General features: G+C 38.0%; 1 protein-coding gene across 1 annotated transcript in view; it reads left to right on the top strand.

The window, feature by feature from the left end:
* The window catches only part of PTPRR (protein tyrosine phosphatase, receptor type, R), a 309,826-nt gene that overhangs the window by 28,384 nt on the left and 262,287 nt on the right, over window positions 1-19,155 (top strand). Inside the window, exon 2 of the mRNA XM_011976642.1 lies at window positions 6,105-6,403. Within this exon, the coding sequence (XP_011832032.1) occupies window positions 6,105-6,403 (299 nt within the window). The remainder of the gene's footprint in view (window positions 1-6,104; window positions 6,404-19,155) is intronic.

Below are 19,155 nucleotides of genomic sequence, written 5' to 3'. Positions count from 1 at the left end.
CCTGTATTGGGTGCATATATATTTAGGATAGTTAGCTCTTCTTGTTGAATTGATCCCTTTACCATTATGTAATGGCCTTCTTTGTCTCTTTTGATCTTTGTTGGCTTAAAGTCTGTTTTATCAGAGACTAAGATTGCAACCCCTGCATTTTTTTTGTTTTCCATTTGCTTGGTTAGATCTTCCTCCATCCCTTTATTTAGAGCCTATGTTTGTCTCTGCACATGAGATGGGTCTCCTAAATACAGCACACTAATGGGTCTTGACTCTTTATCCAATTTGCCAGTCTGTGTCTTTTAATTGGAGCATTTAGTCCATTTACATTTAAGGTTAATATTGTTATGTGTGAACTTGATCCTGCCGTTATGATGTTAGCTGGTTATTTTGCTCGTTAGTTGATGCAGTTTCTTCCTAGCATCGATGGTCTTTACATTTTGGCATGTTTTGCAGTGGCTGGTACCAGTTATTCCTTTCCATGTTTAATGCTTCCTTCAGGAGCTCTCGTAGGGCAGGCCTGATGGTGACAAAATCTCTCAGCATTTGTTTGTCTGTAAAGGATTTTATTTCTCCTTCACTTATGAAACTTAGTTTGGCTGGATATGAAATTCTGGGTTGCAAATTCTTTTCTTTAAGAATGTTGAATATTGGCCCCCACTCTCTTCTGGCTTGTAGAGTTTCTGCTGAGAGATCCACTGTTAGTCTGATGGGCTTCCCTTTGTGGGTAACCCGACCTTTCTCTCTGGCTGCCCTTAACATTTTTTCCTTCATTTCGACTTTGGTGAATTTGACAATTATGTGTCTTGGAGTTGCTCTTCTCGAGGAGTATCTTTGTGGCATTCTCTGTATTTCCTGAATTTGAATGTTGGCCTGCCTTGCTAGGTTGGGGAAGTTCTCCTGGATAATATCCTGCAGAGTGTTTCCCAACTTGGTTCCATTCTCCCCGTCACTTTCAGGTACACCAATCAGATGTAGATTTGGTCTTTTCGCATTGTCCCGTATTTCTTAGAGGTTTTGTTCGTTTCTTTTTACTGTTTTTTCCTGAAAACTTCTTGCTTCATTTCATTCATTTGATCTTGAATCACTAATACCCTTTCTTCCAGTTGATCGAATCAGTTACTGAAGCTTGTGCATTTGTCACGTAGTCCTCGTGCCATGGTTTTCAGCTCTATCAGGTCATTTAAGGACTTCTCTACATTGGTTATTCTAGTTAGCCATTCATCTAATCTTTTTTCATGGTTTTTAGCTTCTTTGTGATGGGTTTGAACTTCCTCCTTTAGCTTGGAGAAGTTGGATCGTCTGAAGCCTTCTTCTCTCAACTCGTCAAAGTCATTCTCCATCCAGCTTTGTTCTGTTGCTGGCGAGGAGCTGTGTTCCTTTGGAGGGGGAGAGGCACTCTGATTTTTAGAATTTTCAGCTTTTCTGCTCTTTTTTTTCCCCATATTTGTGGTTTTATCTACCTTTGGTCTTTGATGATGGTGACGTGCAGATGGGGTTTTGGTGTGGATGTCCTTTCTGTTTGTTAGTTTTCCTTCTAACAGTCAGGACCCTTAGCTGCAGGTCTGTTGGAGTTTGCTGGAGGTCCACTCCAGACCCCGTTTGCCTGGGTATCAGCAGCAGAGGCTGCAGAAGAGTGAATATTGCTGGACAGCAAATGTTGCTGCCTGATCGTTCCTCTGGAAGTTTCATCTCAGAGGGATACCCAGCTGTGTGAGGTGTCAGTCTGCCCCTACTGCGGGGTGCCTCCCAGTTAGGCTACTTGGGGGTCAGGGACCCACTTGAGGAGGCAATCTGTCCGTTCTCAGATCTCAAACTCCGTGCTGAGAGAACCATTACTGTCTTCAAAGCTGTCAGACAGGGACATTTAAATCTGCAGAGGTTTCTGTTGCCTTTTGTTTGGCTATGTCCTGTCCCCAGAGGTGGATTCTACAGAGGCAGGCAGGCTTCCTTGAACTGCGGTGGGCTCCACCCAGTTCGAGTTTCCTGGTGGCTTTGTTTACCTACTCAAGCCTCAGCAATGGCAGGCACCCCTCCCCCAGCCTTGCTGCCACCTTGCAGTTAGATCTCAGACTGCTGTGCTAGCAATGAGGGAGGCTCTGTGCATGTGGGACCCTCTGAGCTAGGCATAGGATATAATCTCCTGGTGTGCCATTTGCTAAGACCCTTGGTAAAGCGCAGTATTAGGGTGGGAGTGACCCAATTTTCCAGGTGCTGTGTGTCACAATTTCCCTTGGTTAGGAAAGGGAATTCCCTTACCCCTTCCTGGGTGAGGTGATGCCTTGCCCTGCTTCAGCTCTCGCTTAGTGGACTGCACCCACTGTCCTGCACCCACTGTCTGACACACCCCAGTGAGATGAACCTGGTACCTCAGTTGCAAATGCAGAAATCACCTGTCTTCTGTGTCGCTCACGCTTGGAGCTGTAGCCTGGAGCTGTTCCTATTTGGCCGTCTTGGAACCACCGGGCCCATGGATATTTAGAAATGTGTTTTTTTAATTTCCAAATTTTGGAAATATTCTTATTTTCTTTCTGTTACTGCTAGTTTAATTCCTTCATGGCCAAAGAGTATACTTTGTATAATTTCAGTTTTCAAAATATGTTACTTTATGGCCCAGTATATGATCTTTCTTGATGAATACCCCATGAGCACGTGAAAAGAATGTGTATTCTGGTGTTTTTGGTTGTGTGTACTGTAAACACCTATTAAATCCAGTTGGTTGATGGTGTTGTTCTTGTACAACCTTGCCTTTCCTCCTTTTCTGTCTCCTCATACTATTGAGAGAGAACAGTTAAAATCTCCAATGATAATTGTGAATTTTCCTATTTCTCCTTTCATTTTTGTCAGCTTTGCTCCATGAATTTTAAGCTCATTTTTGATGCATATATATTTAGGAATATTATGTATTCTTATGTACATTGCATCATATGTCCATCATTATGTAATGCCCCTCTTTATCCTTGGTAATTTGTTTGTGCTGAGTTGATATTAATATAGTCACTCCAGCTTTCTTTTAATTAGGTTTTCATGGTATATTGTTTTTCATTCTTTCACTTTACATGTATCTATATCATTATATTTGAAGTGAGTTTCTTGCACTTCTACATCTGCATCTGAGTCCAGGGGCAGGTGTTGATAGGAGAGAGAGGGAAAAGAGCTATGACTGTTGGCTGCTTTAGAATTATGGCTTCACTAATAGATAACTTGGCATCTCAATCTTCACTTTTCCAAAATTTTTACTTGAGTATATTCATAAAGCTGAAGTGAAGGAGGCAGTAGAGAGGTAGCATTTGAGGATGGAAAATACAAAACTCATTCCAGATACTAGGTCAGCGGTCCTCAAACATCAGAGTTTGAATATAAGTATTCTATTATAAATCTAGATTCCTAGGCTACATCTACAGAGATTATGCTTTGGTAGTTCTAGGCTGGGTTCTGAAAAACTGCATCATCATGTCCCAGGTAGCTCCGATGCAGAGAATCTAAGGACAGCACTATGAAATGTTTTTTCTTATCTGATGATTGTGGTAGGACACCTGATATTATGTGGCTCTCTTAGAACTCATTACTCAAGAACAAGGCAGGACTAAGTTCATTCACACAGACAAGTGGATAAGGTTGGGAAATTTTAATTATGTTTCAATTGTACTTCAACTTAGATTTTGTCCCTTTTTTGGTAGGCCAATTTTAGCACACATTTGTTAACTGGACTTATCTTTGCTATTTAGATAAAGTGGCTCTGAAAAGACTTGGTGTGATTGGTAATATATATAAAAAAAAATTGAAGATATTTGTGTAATTGACTCAGTTTGTCAGTTATTTCTCCTCTTTTCAGATATCTACTTTCTCCAGTCTTCTAAGCTGCTTTTTTCTTTTTTATTTACCATTTATAGAGAATCCAGAGTAGAGGAATTGCTAGTTTTTACAGCCTTTGCTTTCCATCAAGTCTTGTGTGACCAACATATACGTCTTCCATCTTCAGCAACTCTGTTTCACCAATATCCCTTCAACTTTCATGTGAGATTATAAAGATAAGTTATTTTTTTAGCCCAAGTGCTTTATTCCATGATATAATAGATAGTATGAGAATCATCTGCTGTTACCAGTAGCTTTATCTTTTTAGACCACTTGAATTATATTTTATGTGGATCCTGAAATAGTAATGGAAACTAATCATCATGTCTTCAGTTCTGAGCATGCTAAATCGACCATAACTTTTTTAAACAATCAAGCCACCCATAGTTTGCCAAAGATGATGATTGGACAATTGATGACCTTTAAATAATTGTGAATTTTATTTCTCCATATTAAATGGGTTCCTTGGATTTGGAAATGAAACTATCGTTAAGAATATATGTAGTATAATGGAATTCAGAACCGGATACCTCAATGTTGTTATTCTTATCACTGTTTTATTCATGGAAAATGGTGCTAAATGTTTTAGATGTATATAAGCTTTCTGACCACAAGGTGTATGTTTAGTATTTTACTAAAAAGTAATTTACTAAGTAATATTGTAGTGTCCTAGAAGAGTGTCTACATTTCTGAAAGGGGAGTAATTTTCTTCTTTCCCTCTGAGAAACTATCTGATATCACTACAATGAAGTTATTCCTTTGGGGTTAAGAAATAAAATAACATACTATTTTCATCCTAGTTTACTTTTCCAATATCACACATTTAGGGATGATTCTGTGCTTTGGAAAAGGTATATTGTATGCATAAATGAACTTGGGTTTCTCACCTAAGAGAAAATAGAGAAATTTACAATGCCCAGTAGCATGAGGACTAGATCTGCCATGATAATGCTATTGAATTTGGGCATGTAAATAGCTGAAATTTGCAAGAAAAACAAAACAAAACAAAGAGCAGACCCTTGGATGATTTGGGAAGTAAAAGATAAAAATAGTAGAAGATTGGAGAAGAATTCTGGTAAAAAGACAGCACTTGTTACCATAGGCATTGGTACCCAGGGAAAATCTGGGGTACCATTGCTAGGCACTATGTTATATAACAGATCTCATGTTTGCTTTTCTAATTGGTATTTGACCTAGTAATATTCTTCTTGATTCATATGTATTATCTATTTCCTCCCGTGGCCAGTAGCAAACAGGAGAAACCATGGCATAAATATGCAATGAATATTTATCTAACAGAAGAAATAAAGATGAATGTATTTGTTACTAAATAAATTCAATTGCTGTAACAAAGATACTTAAAATAATAGCAGGTAAAACAATAGAAAATTGTTTTTCTCTCCTCTAGTCGTCTGAGTGGGAACTGTGAGGTTGATATGGTAGTTTCACTTTCGTCAGGGATCAGAATCTTTTGTCTTAGTGCTCTACCATCTTTGACACATGGTTTCTACCTCATACTCCTACCAGACCATCTGCATTTCAGCCAGCACAAAGGAGGAAATGTAGAAAGGAAGGCCATATCATATCTCTGCTAACGTCTGTTTACTCACATTCCAATAGCTATAACTTGATCAAATGGCAATGCTTAATTGCAGGGAAGACTGAGAGAAATGTAGTCTCTATCTAGATGGCCATATTACTTACCTAAGTAAGGAGAGGATGGATATTGTTTGGACTACTGAAAGCTGGTACCACAATAAGTACACTCAGATTTCTTCCCTCAGCTTAAATATTCTGTAAGCGTGAAGAAAACTGTTCATTGTAATACAAGCAATAAGGATGAAATAAGAATTGTAGGAAATGCTTATATTTAAAGAAAGCTTAAATATGTTAAAAATATTTATAATTTCAGCAGCAGATATGACATCCAGGAATAGAAGCCCAACTAGGTATTGAAACTATGGGTGTAGACAAAGGAGGAAATTTCTTGGTAAAAGTGGCATCAGAATATCTGAAAAATAGGACTTTTTCAAAGTACACCCACTTCTATCCACCTAAAGTCTTTGAGAGGCCTTCATACCACCAGGTGTATTCTATTTGTTAAGAATCATGAAGCAGAGAAAGAACGATGGAGACTAACCTAAATCCTTCACAAGTCTTAAAGCCTCTCAAGAAAGGGTAAGTCTCTTCATCAGATATATCTCCTTCTCTTACTGAATAGGGTCTCTGATATTGTTTCTGCTTCTTCCCTCTTTCAGGGTGCTTTTCAGGAAACAATGATCATTTTTTGGCAATTAATCAGAAGAAGAGTGGGAAGCCGGTATTCGTTTATCAGCATTCACAAGACATTGAGAAGAGCCTGGATATCGCCCCACAAAAAATCTATAGACATAGCTACCGTTCTTCTTCCGAAGCTCAAGTAAGCAAACGCCACCAGATTGTCAATTCAGCATTTCCTAGACCTGCATATGACCCGTCTGTCAATCTACTGGCCATGGACGGTCAAGATCTTGAAGTGGAAAATCTTCCAATCCCAGCAGCAAATGTAATTGTGGTGGTAAGTAGTATGTTAAACTGATGCTGAGGCTGATGTTGATGCTTTCCTGTCATTGATACTTGAGAAAAGAAAAACACTGATTGTGAATAGTTGTCAATGAATCCCAGTGGGTATGTACCACAGCAGTTATTCTGTGGTACTTCTAATTTGTTACTTGGACTATTGTCTGTTTTCTTCCTCTTATGAAATCAGAAAACTTGCCTGTATCCTCTGCTCATAGCAGAATGCATGGTACATGGTAGATGCTTAATAAATATTTGAATAAAAGATTACTTTAGGAAGGCCTTATATTATAGTTGAATATATCTTAAACTGAGCCTCCTGCCTTCTGTGAGAATCTGTTTTAAGCAGATAGGCCTTAGTCTCAGCCTGTGTAAATAAATAGTACTTATTGAAGATCCTCTGGTCACTGGACTCAAATGCCAATAAATGAGGCAACTGAAAGGGAGAGGTGTGGTAGAGGGAGAGTAGTTTTCTGTCACTGGAGCAAATAAAATGCGTTGGGAGTAGTTGATAGATAATATTTCTGAGCATATATAAAGCACCATTCTTTATTAATCAAAGTGATAAAGTGATCCCACTGCTTATGTTCTTAAAGTTCCCTTGCTTGTATAACCCAGATTAGAGGTTCCCAAATTGTGGAGGCATCATAGTTGAAATACATGCTGAGGTTGGCACCCTATTTGGACTATAGTTACTCTCTGGTTTATCACCATAATAGGAGGATCCACACTGAAACTATAAATCAGTAGTTAAATGGTTGTTATTGCATCTCTGCTCCAAAATATAATCAAATGAGTTGATTTGTGAGGCCAAGATAATTCAGTGAAACCATGTTTGCATTTTGGCAACTTCTCTGTGCACCAAATGTAATTAAATTTAACAAGCTTCTTTTTTTTCTTTATTTTTTTTTAACCTACTACATACAGTATACTTAGTATTGAGAATCAAAGTTCCATTCATCGATGTTTTCAACTAGCATACACTGAGTATTTATTATGATCTAGGTTCCCCTTGGGATATCTGGAAATAGAGACAAATGAAATACAGTTTCTTGTTTTGCTTGGAAAATGTCTGAAGGGAAATATCAATAATTCAATAAAAATCACAAGCTAAGAACACAAGATGAACTCTTGTTAAGAGAAAATATGTGGGTCACTTGGCATCCTGAAATACTTGAACAAGTTTTCTGCATTTACATGAGTAGCAGATGTTCTGAAGGTGAAAGTCATGTACTGTGTTTATTCAGTGAAGATAAATGATGTCAATGATGTCTCTGTATCTGGAGATGCTCCTGTTAATGCTAGGGCTCATGGGAGATGTTTCCTCTAGTGACCATCATATACCCATAGTCATCAACTCTTAAAGTCACTGTGAATTACAGTTCAAGAGGCTTGTTCTATCTTGTAATGTCATGTACTGTCGAGTTAATTTGATATTATGGACAATAAAAGGCATCGATGAGGAATTCTGGCAGGTCATTTCACTTTCAGCTTATTTGTGGTTTGGAGATTCATGAAGAAGCTGTGCTTTTTCTTTTGGGTGGTGATTACATAGAGGCAATAGGCAATTTTGCTACATTAACTTTCCCTAGCCTCTTTTGATCTAGCCTCTAACCATGCTGTGGCTTTGGTAGCTGGCAACACCAATTTCCAGTTCTAATGTTTCCTGTAATCCACTTATTACTTATGTACATGATGATTTAGCAGCAAAACCGGGGAGGCAGGGTTATTTTTTAAATAAATCAATAATGTTTAGCTTCCTCAGAAAGCAAAGGGGTGATGCAATTAAATATCAGCTGATTGGAAGATGCATTCCATACAGAAAATGGATATATGGATGGGGCATACAGGAAGCGAGGAATGTATTCTGGGGCAGCATAATGACTTTAACGGAATAATTGATGTATTTGTGCATATCGTGTGTACATGTGTATGAAACATATATATCAATGCAGACCTTGTTTGAGGGACATTGTAGTGGTACTAAGAATTATTTTGAGACTGAATTTATACTCAAATAAACTGTGTTCATGACTGTCAGTATCTTGAGCTGGAGAAATTGTGGACATCTTTTTTTTCCAGCCAGGGTAAAAAGCTACACTCAACCTCTAAAATTTATATGTAACTTCTAAGACTTCCTAGCTCAGAAGGAAGGACCAAGCATCCCTCCTCCAATACTTTTTCTCTTTCTTGTTTCAAATATCATTGACAGTGAGTTTTAGAATGCTACATTTAAAAAGGACATGAAAGTTACATGTGTCTCTCCTCTCTTCCTGATTCCCAATTGCCACCACAAAGCATTTCATAAGAGCATTTGTCCACAAATGAATTTTTTCCTCTTTCTTCTTTTTATTAGTAATCAGGAAAATTTATAGTTTATTTGTTACAAGGAGAGTACAGCACAATTAGAATGTTCATCCCAAATAATGCTAACTATGTTCCGGAAACTCAATTAAGCTGTTATTAGGATTTCTGTGCAGGTACAATGTAGAGAGAATATGAATGCCTCAAGGTCAGTGCTATGGTAAGAGGAAAAAAATACGGCTTTAGATAAAAGTGTGCTGTAAAATCCGTAGCTCTTGTCACTGGATCCCCAGGATATTTGTCAAGACACAAGGCCACAACACCAGGAAGGAGGAAACCCAGAGGTGCAAGTGAAAGTGGTGGAATGGTAGCAACTACAGGCCATTTCAGTTCAGCATAGGCTGCTGAGTGAAGAGTGTTCTAGCCTGGCCAGAATCAGAGCAAACTGGGGACTAGTAAGGCTTGGGAATATAAGGGGTGATTTTTGACATCAGCGAAAGGGCATGGAAATGGGAAGATTATGATCTACTCTGTTAGATGGACTTGTGGGAAAGAAAAATAAAGGAAATGAGAAGAAGATGGAGGAGAAGAAAGAGGAGAAGCAGCAGCAGGGGAAGAAAAGGAGTCAAGGAGCTAAGGGAAAAAGAAGGGAGGGAGAAGGGAGGAGAGGATACAGTGGCAGCTTTTAGGGACGCGGGAAGCATTCTGTGAGCACATAGGAAGAGGGTGGTGAGTTTCCAGGGGCTTGTGATCCTCTCCTTGAGATCCTAGGATCCTAAAACTTGTCTTCCTCACCACTCACCCAGATCAACGCATAGACAGACATTCTATTGTTTCTGTGACACAGAATATTCTTTGCAAATACTTTTTATCAGGTATTTGACTTAGAAAGCTATTAAAGCCAAAAACTTGTGATATCTATGGGTTTTAATTACATTCTAAACTCGGGTTTATGGCATACCTCAGCTTTGTTCTTCTGTTGACTACCTTTTGAGATTCATCTTATAGGTAAAGTAATAATCTCTAGACATTATTTGAAGGGCTTTGAAAGTCCAGCTGTCTCATTGCTTTGCCACAGTAAATAAATTTTGTAGCATTTACTGTGTGATGTGAATAAATAACTGTTGGACACTTTTTCAATAGACAAATTGGTTTAATTATAATTTTATATTTGTAGAGTAGAATACCCAAAGGATGGGCTTAGTCTGTGTACATATCAACAGAATTCAGCCATGTCATGGAAGATGTATTGGTGAGGAATACTTTGTCGCAAGTGATGACAAATCCAACCCAAACTGGAGAAAATTTAGTGGTTCAAGTACCAACACTTTTGTATATTTAGCTTTAGATATGATTCAATCAACAGTTAACATTTCTCCTGACACACGAGAAAGTTAAGATCCCTGGGATATGTGTTAAAATTCAGATTGTTTGCCAATGAGGACTATGCTTTAATACAACCTATTGGGTTCATTATATTTTGACCCTGAAAAGTCTCAAATTTGTGAAAAACTACAGTAGCCTGTATACTTCTTGACAGTGATGACTTATAGTAGGGACAAGAGGTCTGTGCTGAGCTATGGAGAATCAGATGTCTAGGCTTATTCTTGAGCTAAGTGACTTGCTCATGGTGGACAAACTCACAGAAAGCATGGTTCAAACACAGGCTTTGGGAAATTTTTTGAATTAGTATGTGTTAAGGGCATATGGGATCAAAATAGTAAATGTAATACCAAGTCCAAAATACTAAATTGGTGAAACGCACAAGTCTACTATAATGTGAGGTGTGACTCAGATGTGCTTCAATACAGTCCCAGAACACCTGTACCAAGTTCCTAGATGGATGCATATAAAGCCCTAAGATAATAAATCTGATTTTAAAACTTGCAATACAAGGAGATTGGTTAAACAACAACTATTGAAAATACATGCATGGAAATTTACAAATGGAAAAGGAGAAATCATAGAGCAATCTGAGTCCAAATGAGAAATTAAAGAATGATAAGGGAGGCCTCACAAGTGAGTGGGAAAAGATTACTGACTATGTGAGATTGACACAACTGAATAGCTTTTTGGCAAAAAAAAAAAAAAAAATCATGATAGTGATAAGTAAATTATTTTTTGCTAAGCGTAAAACATTGATAGTATACTAAGAACTATGCAAGTATTATCTCATGTAATTGTTACGGCAAGTCTATGGCAACAACAAAACTATTATCTCTGTTTGATTCTTTGCTTTTCTTTCCCTTATAAATTATTGGAACATGCTGCAAACTGGTCACTATCCATTCTTTCCCATTTTTGTTATGGTGATCTGCAGAAAGTTTGAATCAGATCATATCACACCACACACACACACACACACACACACACACACACACACACACACACACACATACACACACATTCATGACTGCCTTTTCATTGCCATTGAACTAAAATTCAAACATTTTCCCATGTCCTACATCCTACATCACCTGGGATCCAAGATCCCCAGAACTCTTGCCTAAGGATTCTGATTCCATAGTTCTGGGATGGATCCCAGGAATCAATGCCTTCAGGAAGCATTCTGGAGGATACTTGGGTTTTCAGAGGTTTAGGAAGCATAGCACACAACCTGGCCTATCCTTGTGTCTCTGAGTCCATCTCCCACCACTCCACCTCTCCTTGACTCCTTGCAAACTGCTCTGGCCTTCTCTCTTCCTCACGACAGCGAGCCTATACCTGCCTGAATCAGGAATTTTACCCTTGCTGTTCTACCTAGAATAACACACTTCCTGTAAATCTTGTGTCTAGCACATAATGAAGGCTCATTAATTATTTTTAAATTAATAAATGTCAAATAATAGAATGCAGTTGTTTTAGACACTGAGATGATGAATGATTTTTTTATTGCATTTTTTAACCTCAACCTGCAGTAAATTTCCTACTTTTTTCTTCACCTTATTACTTAATTTTTTTTTTTGACAGTCTTGCTCTGTTGCCCAAGCTGCAGTGCAGTGGTGCAATCTCGGCTCACTGCGACCTTCACCTCCTGGGTTCAAGCGATTCTCCTGCCTCAGCCTCTCGAGTAGCTGGGACTACAGGCATGCACCACCATGCCCAGCTAAATTTTTTGTCTTTTTAGTAGAGATGGGGTTTCACCATGTTGGCCCAGCTGGTCTCATACCCCTGACCTCAAGTGATCTACCTGCCCCGGCCTCCCAAAGTGCTGGGATTACAGGCATGAGACACCGTGCCTGACCCCTACTTGAATTTTTAACAGACAGCTTGGATAGTTTTCAGGAACAAATTTCAAAAGTAGAAATGTAAAACCAAAAAGAAAATAAGCATTGGGAACATATGCCATCACTGAAAGGAGGAGGGAGCTGTTTTACACCTAGCCAGAGTGACACTGTTTAAAACTACAGCTTCCAAAGACATTTATGTCCACCTGCCTGCATTATTTTTCTTCGTCGTCCTTATGAAGCACTTCTAGCTAATACCTTTTATGTCTCTTTCTTCCCCAGTTATAATGTATGTTCCACAAGGTTGAGATTTTTCTATTTTGTTCCTGCTATATTTCCAGTGACCACAATGATATAGGGGCTCATAACTATTTACTTGAGAAAGAATGAGTTGATGCCAAAAGAAACACAATTCAAAAGCTTGTAATTAAATAGTACCTCTCGTTATCAAGAAAATATGATTTAGTACATAATTTTAACACTTAATTACCTATTATCATATGATCTTGTTTTACATTTTATCTCCCCACCTAGAGTGGAAATTCCATTAAAAATATACTTGTTTTGCATCTGTAACCTTTCAATAGCAAATGCAAAATAGCTAGTCAATGAATATTGATGATTGCTTAATTTATTTCCAGGATTCAAAATCATTTGACTTGACTTAAAGGATCCACAGTAGCCATTTCACAGATACTAATAAAAAATAAAATACAGCTTCCAGTTAGATTTTATTTTTAAGAAAGTCTAGAAAAAGAAATTCAATGATCTACTCCAGAAGTTTGGTTGAACTTTTGTTCTTCTCTTAACCTAATGTTAATGCTTCCTATTAAATTGTAAGACCTTATATAATCACCTTCTTATATAATCGCCAGACTTGCATTGCAGAAAGTTTCATGCTTAGATTTCCCCAGCTATTACTGTATCCTTGCACAATACTCTTGAAGTAGAAATTCCGTTCTTGAGCTTGGCATCCTGACAGTCATAACTGTCACCATCTGTTGCTTTTCACCATTTCTAGCTATTAAAGCAGCAAGGAAGATGCTGGAATGCAGTCTGGAAAAGCTAGAGGCTAAGCCTTAGCAATGTCTGTGTTAGGTTACAACCCTGGACCACTCAGTGCGTCTGCTTGTTTGGGATCATATACACTCAATATTAGGACGAATCAAGTCTTAAGATTCGTCCTAATATTAAGGACGAATAGAGCTAGTTTAATTGATTGTCAGTACTAAAGATAGGCCCTGCTCTCCAGGTGCAATGAACGGGCAGGGAATAACTTAGTAATATTTTTGTTCTGATTCAAAAAATTACACATTTTCATGCAGTTGTGGAATATTTAGAAACTTTAGATAAGGAAAAGGGGAAATAAAAACCATCCTTAACCAGCCAGGTGGGGTAGCTCATACCTGTAATCCCAACACCTTGGGAGGCCGAGGTGGGCGGATCACGAGGTCAGGAGATTGGGACCATCCTGTCTAACACGGTGAAACCCCGTCTCTACTAAAAATACAAAAAATTAGCCGGGTGTGGTGGTGGGTGCCTGTAGTCCCAGCTACTCAGGAGGCTGAGGCAGGAGAACAGCATGAACCCAGGAGGTATAGCTTGCAGTGAGCGGAGATCACACCACCGCATTCCAGCCTGGGCAATAGAACGAGACTCCATCTCAAAAAACAAAACGAAAAACCATCCTTAACTGTTAGATAACCAAGGTAATCTTGCTCTCTCTATATATTCTTTTCTATGTACAGGTATGCATATATTTTTTACAAAAGTATGAAATCTGCATATATGTGCTTTATAATTTTTTACTTAGTTTATATGTTTACATTATGGATGGCTTTCCAAGTCATTCTCTTTGTACAGCATCACTTTCAACAGCTGCTAAAAATTTCATTGTATAGTAGCTGTCACAGTTTTATAGATTGACTTATAGTCCCAACACAGTCATTGATTTAAGGCTACTCATCCTGAGAAGGAGACATAAATGATGATGACTATATCAAATATAGTATTATTTTCGAAGCAACTGCCCAATTAATATTACTGAGAGAATTTGGTGAGCTTATCTCAGGGAAAGCTACTTTCTTTATAAACTCTTTATATAATTGCAGTATAGGATCTAATTTTTTTCATTTAGGCAAATTATGTGCATTTCATAGATCTTAGACCTTAATTCTTCAGTAAGGTGAAATATTTAAAATAGCCAAAGGAGTAAACAGAATTAAAAAAGAGAATGTTCTGATTAGAAGATACAAAACATTCTATTTCAGAACTTACCTTAGAAGAAGGACAGTGCTGTTCCTCTTTATGTTGGAGCCAGAAAAAACTTTTTTTTTTTTTTTTTTTGAGACAGAGTCTTGCTCTGTTGCCCAGGCTGGAGTGTAGTGGCGGGATCTCAGCTTGCTACAAGCTCCACCTCCTGGGTTCACGCCATTCCCCGGCCTCAGCCTCCTGAGTAGCTGGGACTACAGGCACCTGCCACCACGCCCAGCTTATTTATTTATTTATTTTTATTATTATTTTTGTTTAGTAGAGATGGAGTTTCACCATGTTAGCCAGGATGGTCTTGATCTCCTGACCTCGTGATCCGCCCACCTTGGCCTCCCAAAGTGCTGGGACTACAGGCATGAACCACCGCGCCTGGCGAAAAACCTTTTTTAATCCAAAATTTCCACAATAATGTCGAAAAATGGGATCTGCAGATAAACAAAAATAGTATGTTTTCTTTGGAGCAAATATTTACTTGGAGCTTTCAGTTCTCTCTAAAATTGCCTTTGGTTTTCCAGTTGTTAAGAACCATTCTCCTGTGTGTCTTTTGTTAATGACTTTGTCCCCATTTCTTTTTTTCCTTCTTTGTCTACTTATCTGTAATCATAAATGCCTGTAAATCATGCTTACTATCTTGTTACTGTTCAGTAGTTCAGTTAAAAATCTCACTGCTAATGGCTAATTATACTGGGCTTTCTGGGCATTTGGCCCTGCTCCTGAGTGATGGGATTGGCACCACTTAGCAAAATGCTTTTGTTTTCTCACTGTGATCCCTATGACTCAGGTGGTAGAAACAACGTGTTTCTTTCTCTTGCTTTAGGAAAAATACAAAAGCTAAAAGTACCTAGAAGGTTCTCTCCCTGGGCAAAGTTAAGAAGCTTAACTCACAGTGCTAGTCTACAATTGGAATGTGAGTCTAGAGTTCAGACAGGTCACAGTCAAAGCTTTAGACCTGGGAGATATTCACAGACCCACACATGGCAGTTAACCCTGTATGAGTGGATGAGAGAATGCAGACAGAGGGAAAGAATAGAATATGGGAGAATAAAGTGTTTATAAATAAATGTAGACACAGAGGCAAACTCTTGGGTCTTGCAGTACTGGCCTGCTTGACTCTTATTTCTTGTTTCTCACTTTTCTCCAAAGTGTTTAGTATGATAAGGGTGGCTCTCCTATGATGTTTTAGTCTAGAGTGTTCTTGGTGTTCTATATCCTCTGGGAACCCAGGGGCTGGGTAGCAGTCACGGCAGTGACTTAGGATACAGATTCTGACCATCACTCCTCCTATTTATCATAGCTAGTGATGGGGTGCAAAGAATCTTGGAATCAGCAATAACAAGCAATAGTTCCAAAAGGAAATACCTCCAGGGCTAAGCCAGTGTACATATTTAATGATCAAGCTTCTAGATTTGGAGATCTCTTCACTTTCTCTTGCACAGGATTAGATTTCCATTTGCTTCTTGGAGTTTGGAAAGAAAGATGTGGCTGTAGGAGATTCAGTGGTCCAGCCACGGGTGACAGAATAAAAACCTTTAACCAGGTTGAAGAAGATTGGTAATAGAGTTATCAGTATGAAACTAAACAACAAATCCAACAGCATAACGCAAAGGCTGTGTCACAATAGTGACACAATAAACACCCAATACTTTAGAAGAGAAAACAAATATAGGAAATGTTCAACTCCCCACCCTCCAATTAAAAAGAAAATATCCTTTCCTTACGCTTATTATAAGAGAACTATTTCAAATAGATTTGCTTCTTCTCACTGTTGAATCTGTTCATTGTGTCAGAATGACTTCAGAAATACAAATATGCATGTTGTCACCATAGCTATTTATCATTGTCCTTTCATAAAGAAGATTGGTCAGAATCTTCACTTAAGACATTTTCTAAATTTTGTTTTTGAAGGATAAAAATATAATCCAGCCAATATTCATATCTCAAGTTGTTTCTTTCCTTACTAGATGACGTATTTGGACCCTTTGAGTCTAGCAAAGTCAAGAGAACATTGCCAACTTAGATATCTTTCCGTTTGGCCTACATTTTCACATGGTTGAGGCTTCTGACTGAAACACTAAGCTAGCAGCAAATAACTTCCAATGAAAAGGCCCATTTTTGAGGGGATAGGCCAAATGTTCACAAACAGTTTCTACAGTTGTGGAAAGAGTTGTGTGTGAGAGATATGTTTGCCCTCCTCTCTGAACATGACAGCCAGTTGATGCAAATTCCAAGACAGCCTGAAGGACTTAGAGAATACTGAGAATAATATGTATTAGGATGACCAGGGTGAGGAATCTGTCCTACAGCTAAGTTTCCTCTCATTATTTCATGCTCCCATTGCTGACTAGTGAAGCTGCATTATTTAAGAATTTGTTTATCTTTCCTGCCTGAGAACATAGCAGCCAGAATTATGGTTTTTAACCTGAACAAGTACATGTTGTTTCTATGTGCCTTGAGCCATCAAGTTCATTTCTGTTTCTTTTTTTGAAGCTGGTCTGTTTTTAAATAGGAAATTTTAGGCAGCATATAACAAAATCTACTTGAATGGGCTGCTAGGCAAACTCTTTGGATATAGGCTTTAAATAATCAGCAGTCATTGTGTGTGAGAAAATGAATTAAAAAATGTTTTTCGTGTATTACAAGTGATGATATCATCTATATGTTAAGTATAACTTTTAAAATAAAAAATCAAATTGATAAAATCAAGTCTATGCCAAGCTGGATTATTAAAAATAGCCAAGTTAAAGGAAACAATACATTCTGGTGAGGAGCATAAGTAAGTCATGGAGACTTGAGAATCTGTAAGTAATATCTGTAAGGAACTAGAAATAAGTAAGGACAATGGACTTCACAGATGTGTAAAGATTTTGAATGGTCATTGAATTCTTGCTCCTTGAAACATTCATTCATTCAAAAAAAATATTGAATTTCTACTGAATTCTAAGCAGTACAATAGACTCTAGGGATACAATAGAGAACAAGATAAACAAGATCATTGCAGCTGTGTAGTTTATGTTCTAATTGAAGAAAGACAAACAACAAAACAAACAAATGAACATGATAATTTCGGATAATGCTAAGTGCAATGAAGAAAACAGAACAAAGCCATGTGGCAGGGAGAAAAGAGTGGGGACTACCTTATACTGGATATTGCAGGATTCTATTAGATATTCAGAGATACTTGGAGAGTAAATCAAGGTATAATTAGAAGCTGTGTGGTAGAAGAATAACTTTGGAGTCAGCAGAACTGTGTTAGGATCCCAAATTAGGCATTTACTAATTGATTGTGTTTCCTTTAATGATTAAGTTAGCATCCTGTATTTCAGTTTCCTTGTTTATAAAAAAAAAAAAAAAAAGGATACTCATAATACCCATCCTATGGAATTGTGGGAATTGAACGAGACAAGGTATTGAAAGCACCCTTGACACACACTGAGATCCTTATAAAAATTGACTGTTATTATTAGCATTATATGGAACAATGAAAAATGTATCTTTCTGGCCTCAGTACCAAAAATACTTGTATTTCTCCTAAGCCATTGGTTGGCTGATGATTATATCTTTTAAACACTGAGAATCATGATTATTTTCTTTCCTTTGACTGCTAAAAAGCTGAGGGCCAAAATTGTGGTTTAGGTCTAACAAATACAGAGACCTTTACTGAGTGCCTTATTTATTTTGTGAACTAACCTCATTCTTGGCTGGATGTTTTCTTTTCTTCACTCATTTTTCCTCTAATTTAATTTTTTTATTTCCTTACCTTTTATTCAATTATATTTTGTATTATGCATGTTTTTGCAAGCTGCCACAAATCTTTTCTGTAACATATTCTGTCTAAACAAATAGTCACTACACCAAAATAGCAATCAGTGTGGACAAGTTGAGTCTGAATACTATACAGCAAGAACTCTCCTTACAGGGAGAAAATGTTTATCCATTGAACATGAAAAAAACAAGAAACTATATTTCTTAAGATAGAATTACAATATACTAATGACCTGTTTGGCTCATTGCTCAGCAGGCCCCAATGTCAGTCCAATCTTAATGTTGGGGACCAATTCTCCTCCCTAATGTGAACAGCTTCAGGCAGTGGTAACAGAATGGTTTTGGAAGTAGACATGCCGGGTTCATGTGCCTATTCTACTACAGACTGCCTTTGAGATTGTGGGGAAAATCAATGAACATTTCTGAGTCTTTGTTTCTTCATTTTAATGGTAATTGTAATACCTGACCTGGATACCTCATTTGATTCTTTCTGGTATCAGTGAATGTGTTCTGTAAAGCACACTGAATTGTGATTATGTCAGTTACCATGGTTGTGGTATTGGTAGTGGGGACGATTATGATGATAATTGACAGGCTTTTCAATTCTGTTGCTGATCTACTCTGATTTTGGAGTAAATCTTAGAACTGAATGGGCTTCTTGCCTTGGACAAATTTGGGAGGTACCCTTCACACTGCAGTTTAAGTAAATGGCATTCCCTGGAGCTGTGCATCACACAGCCTACACAGCCACATGTGCTGGTCTGACCAAAGCCCTACTTACATTCCATTTCTAGTTACCTCATCTTCCCTGCCTGAGTGTCTGCTTTGTTGAGCCAACTGGCACTTCAGTTCCTCTGAGACTGGAAACCTGCCTTCTTACTAGTTTTGACTTTGAACTTTGGATCTCACAGCCAGCCCACTTCTACCTCCTGATAGCTTTTCACGTCACCATGGTCCACCTTCTTGTGAGACACCCACCTGCTACTCTTATCTGCTGAGAGCCCAAACATCTTTTCCATCAGCCAGAATGTGCTACCTAACACTTGCCATATGTTCACCTCTTATCACCTACTTCTAGATCCAACTCATTCATTTCACCTAAATTTTTTTTGAAGTAAATAATGTAGTGATTTGCCTTTAAGTTCTATACACACACACACACACACACACACACACACACACACAC

Source organism: Mandrillus leucophaeus, unplaced genomic scaffold (genome assembly GCF_000951045.1).
Source record: "Mandrillus leucophaeus isolate KB7577 unplaced genomic scaffold, Mleu.le_1.0 Scaffold169, whole genome shotgun sequence".
Taxonomy (NCBI): domain Eukaryota; kingdom Metazoa; phylum Chordata; class Mammalia; order Primates; family Cercopithecidae; genus Mandrillus; species Mandrillus leucophaeus.
Note: the sequence above shows the minus strand (reverse complement) of the source record. Positions and strands in the feature narration are given on the sequence as shown.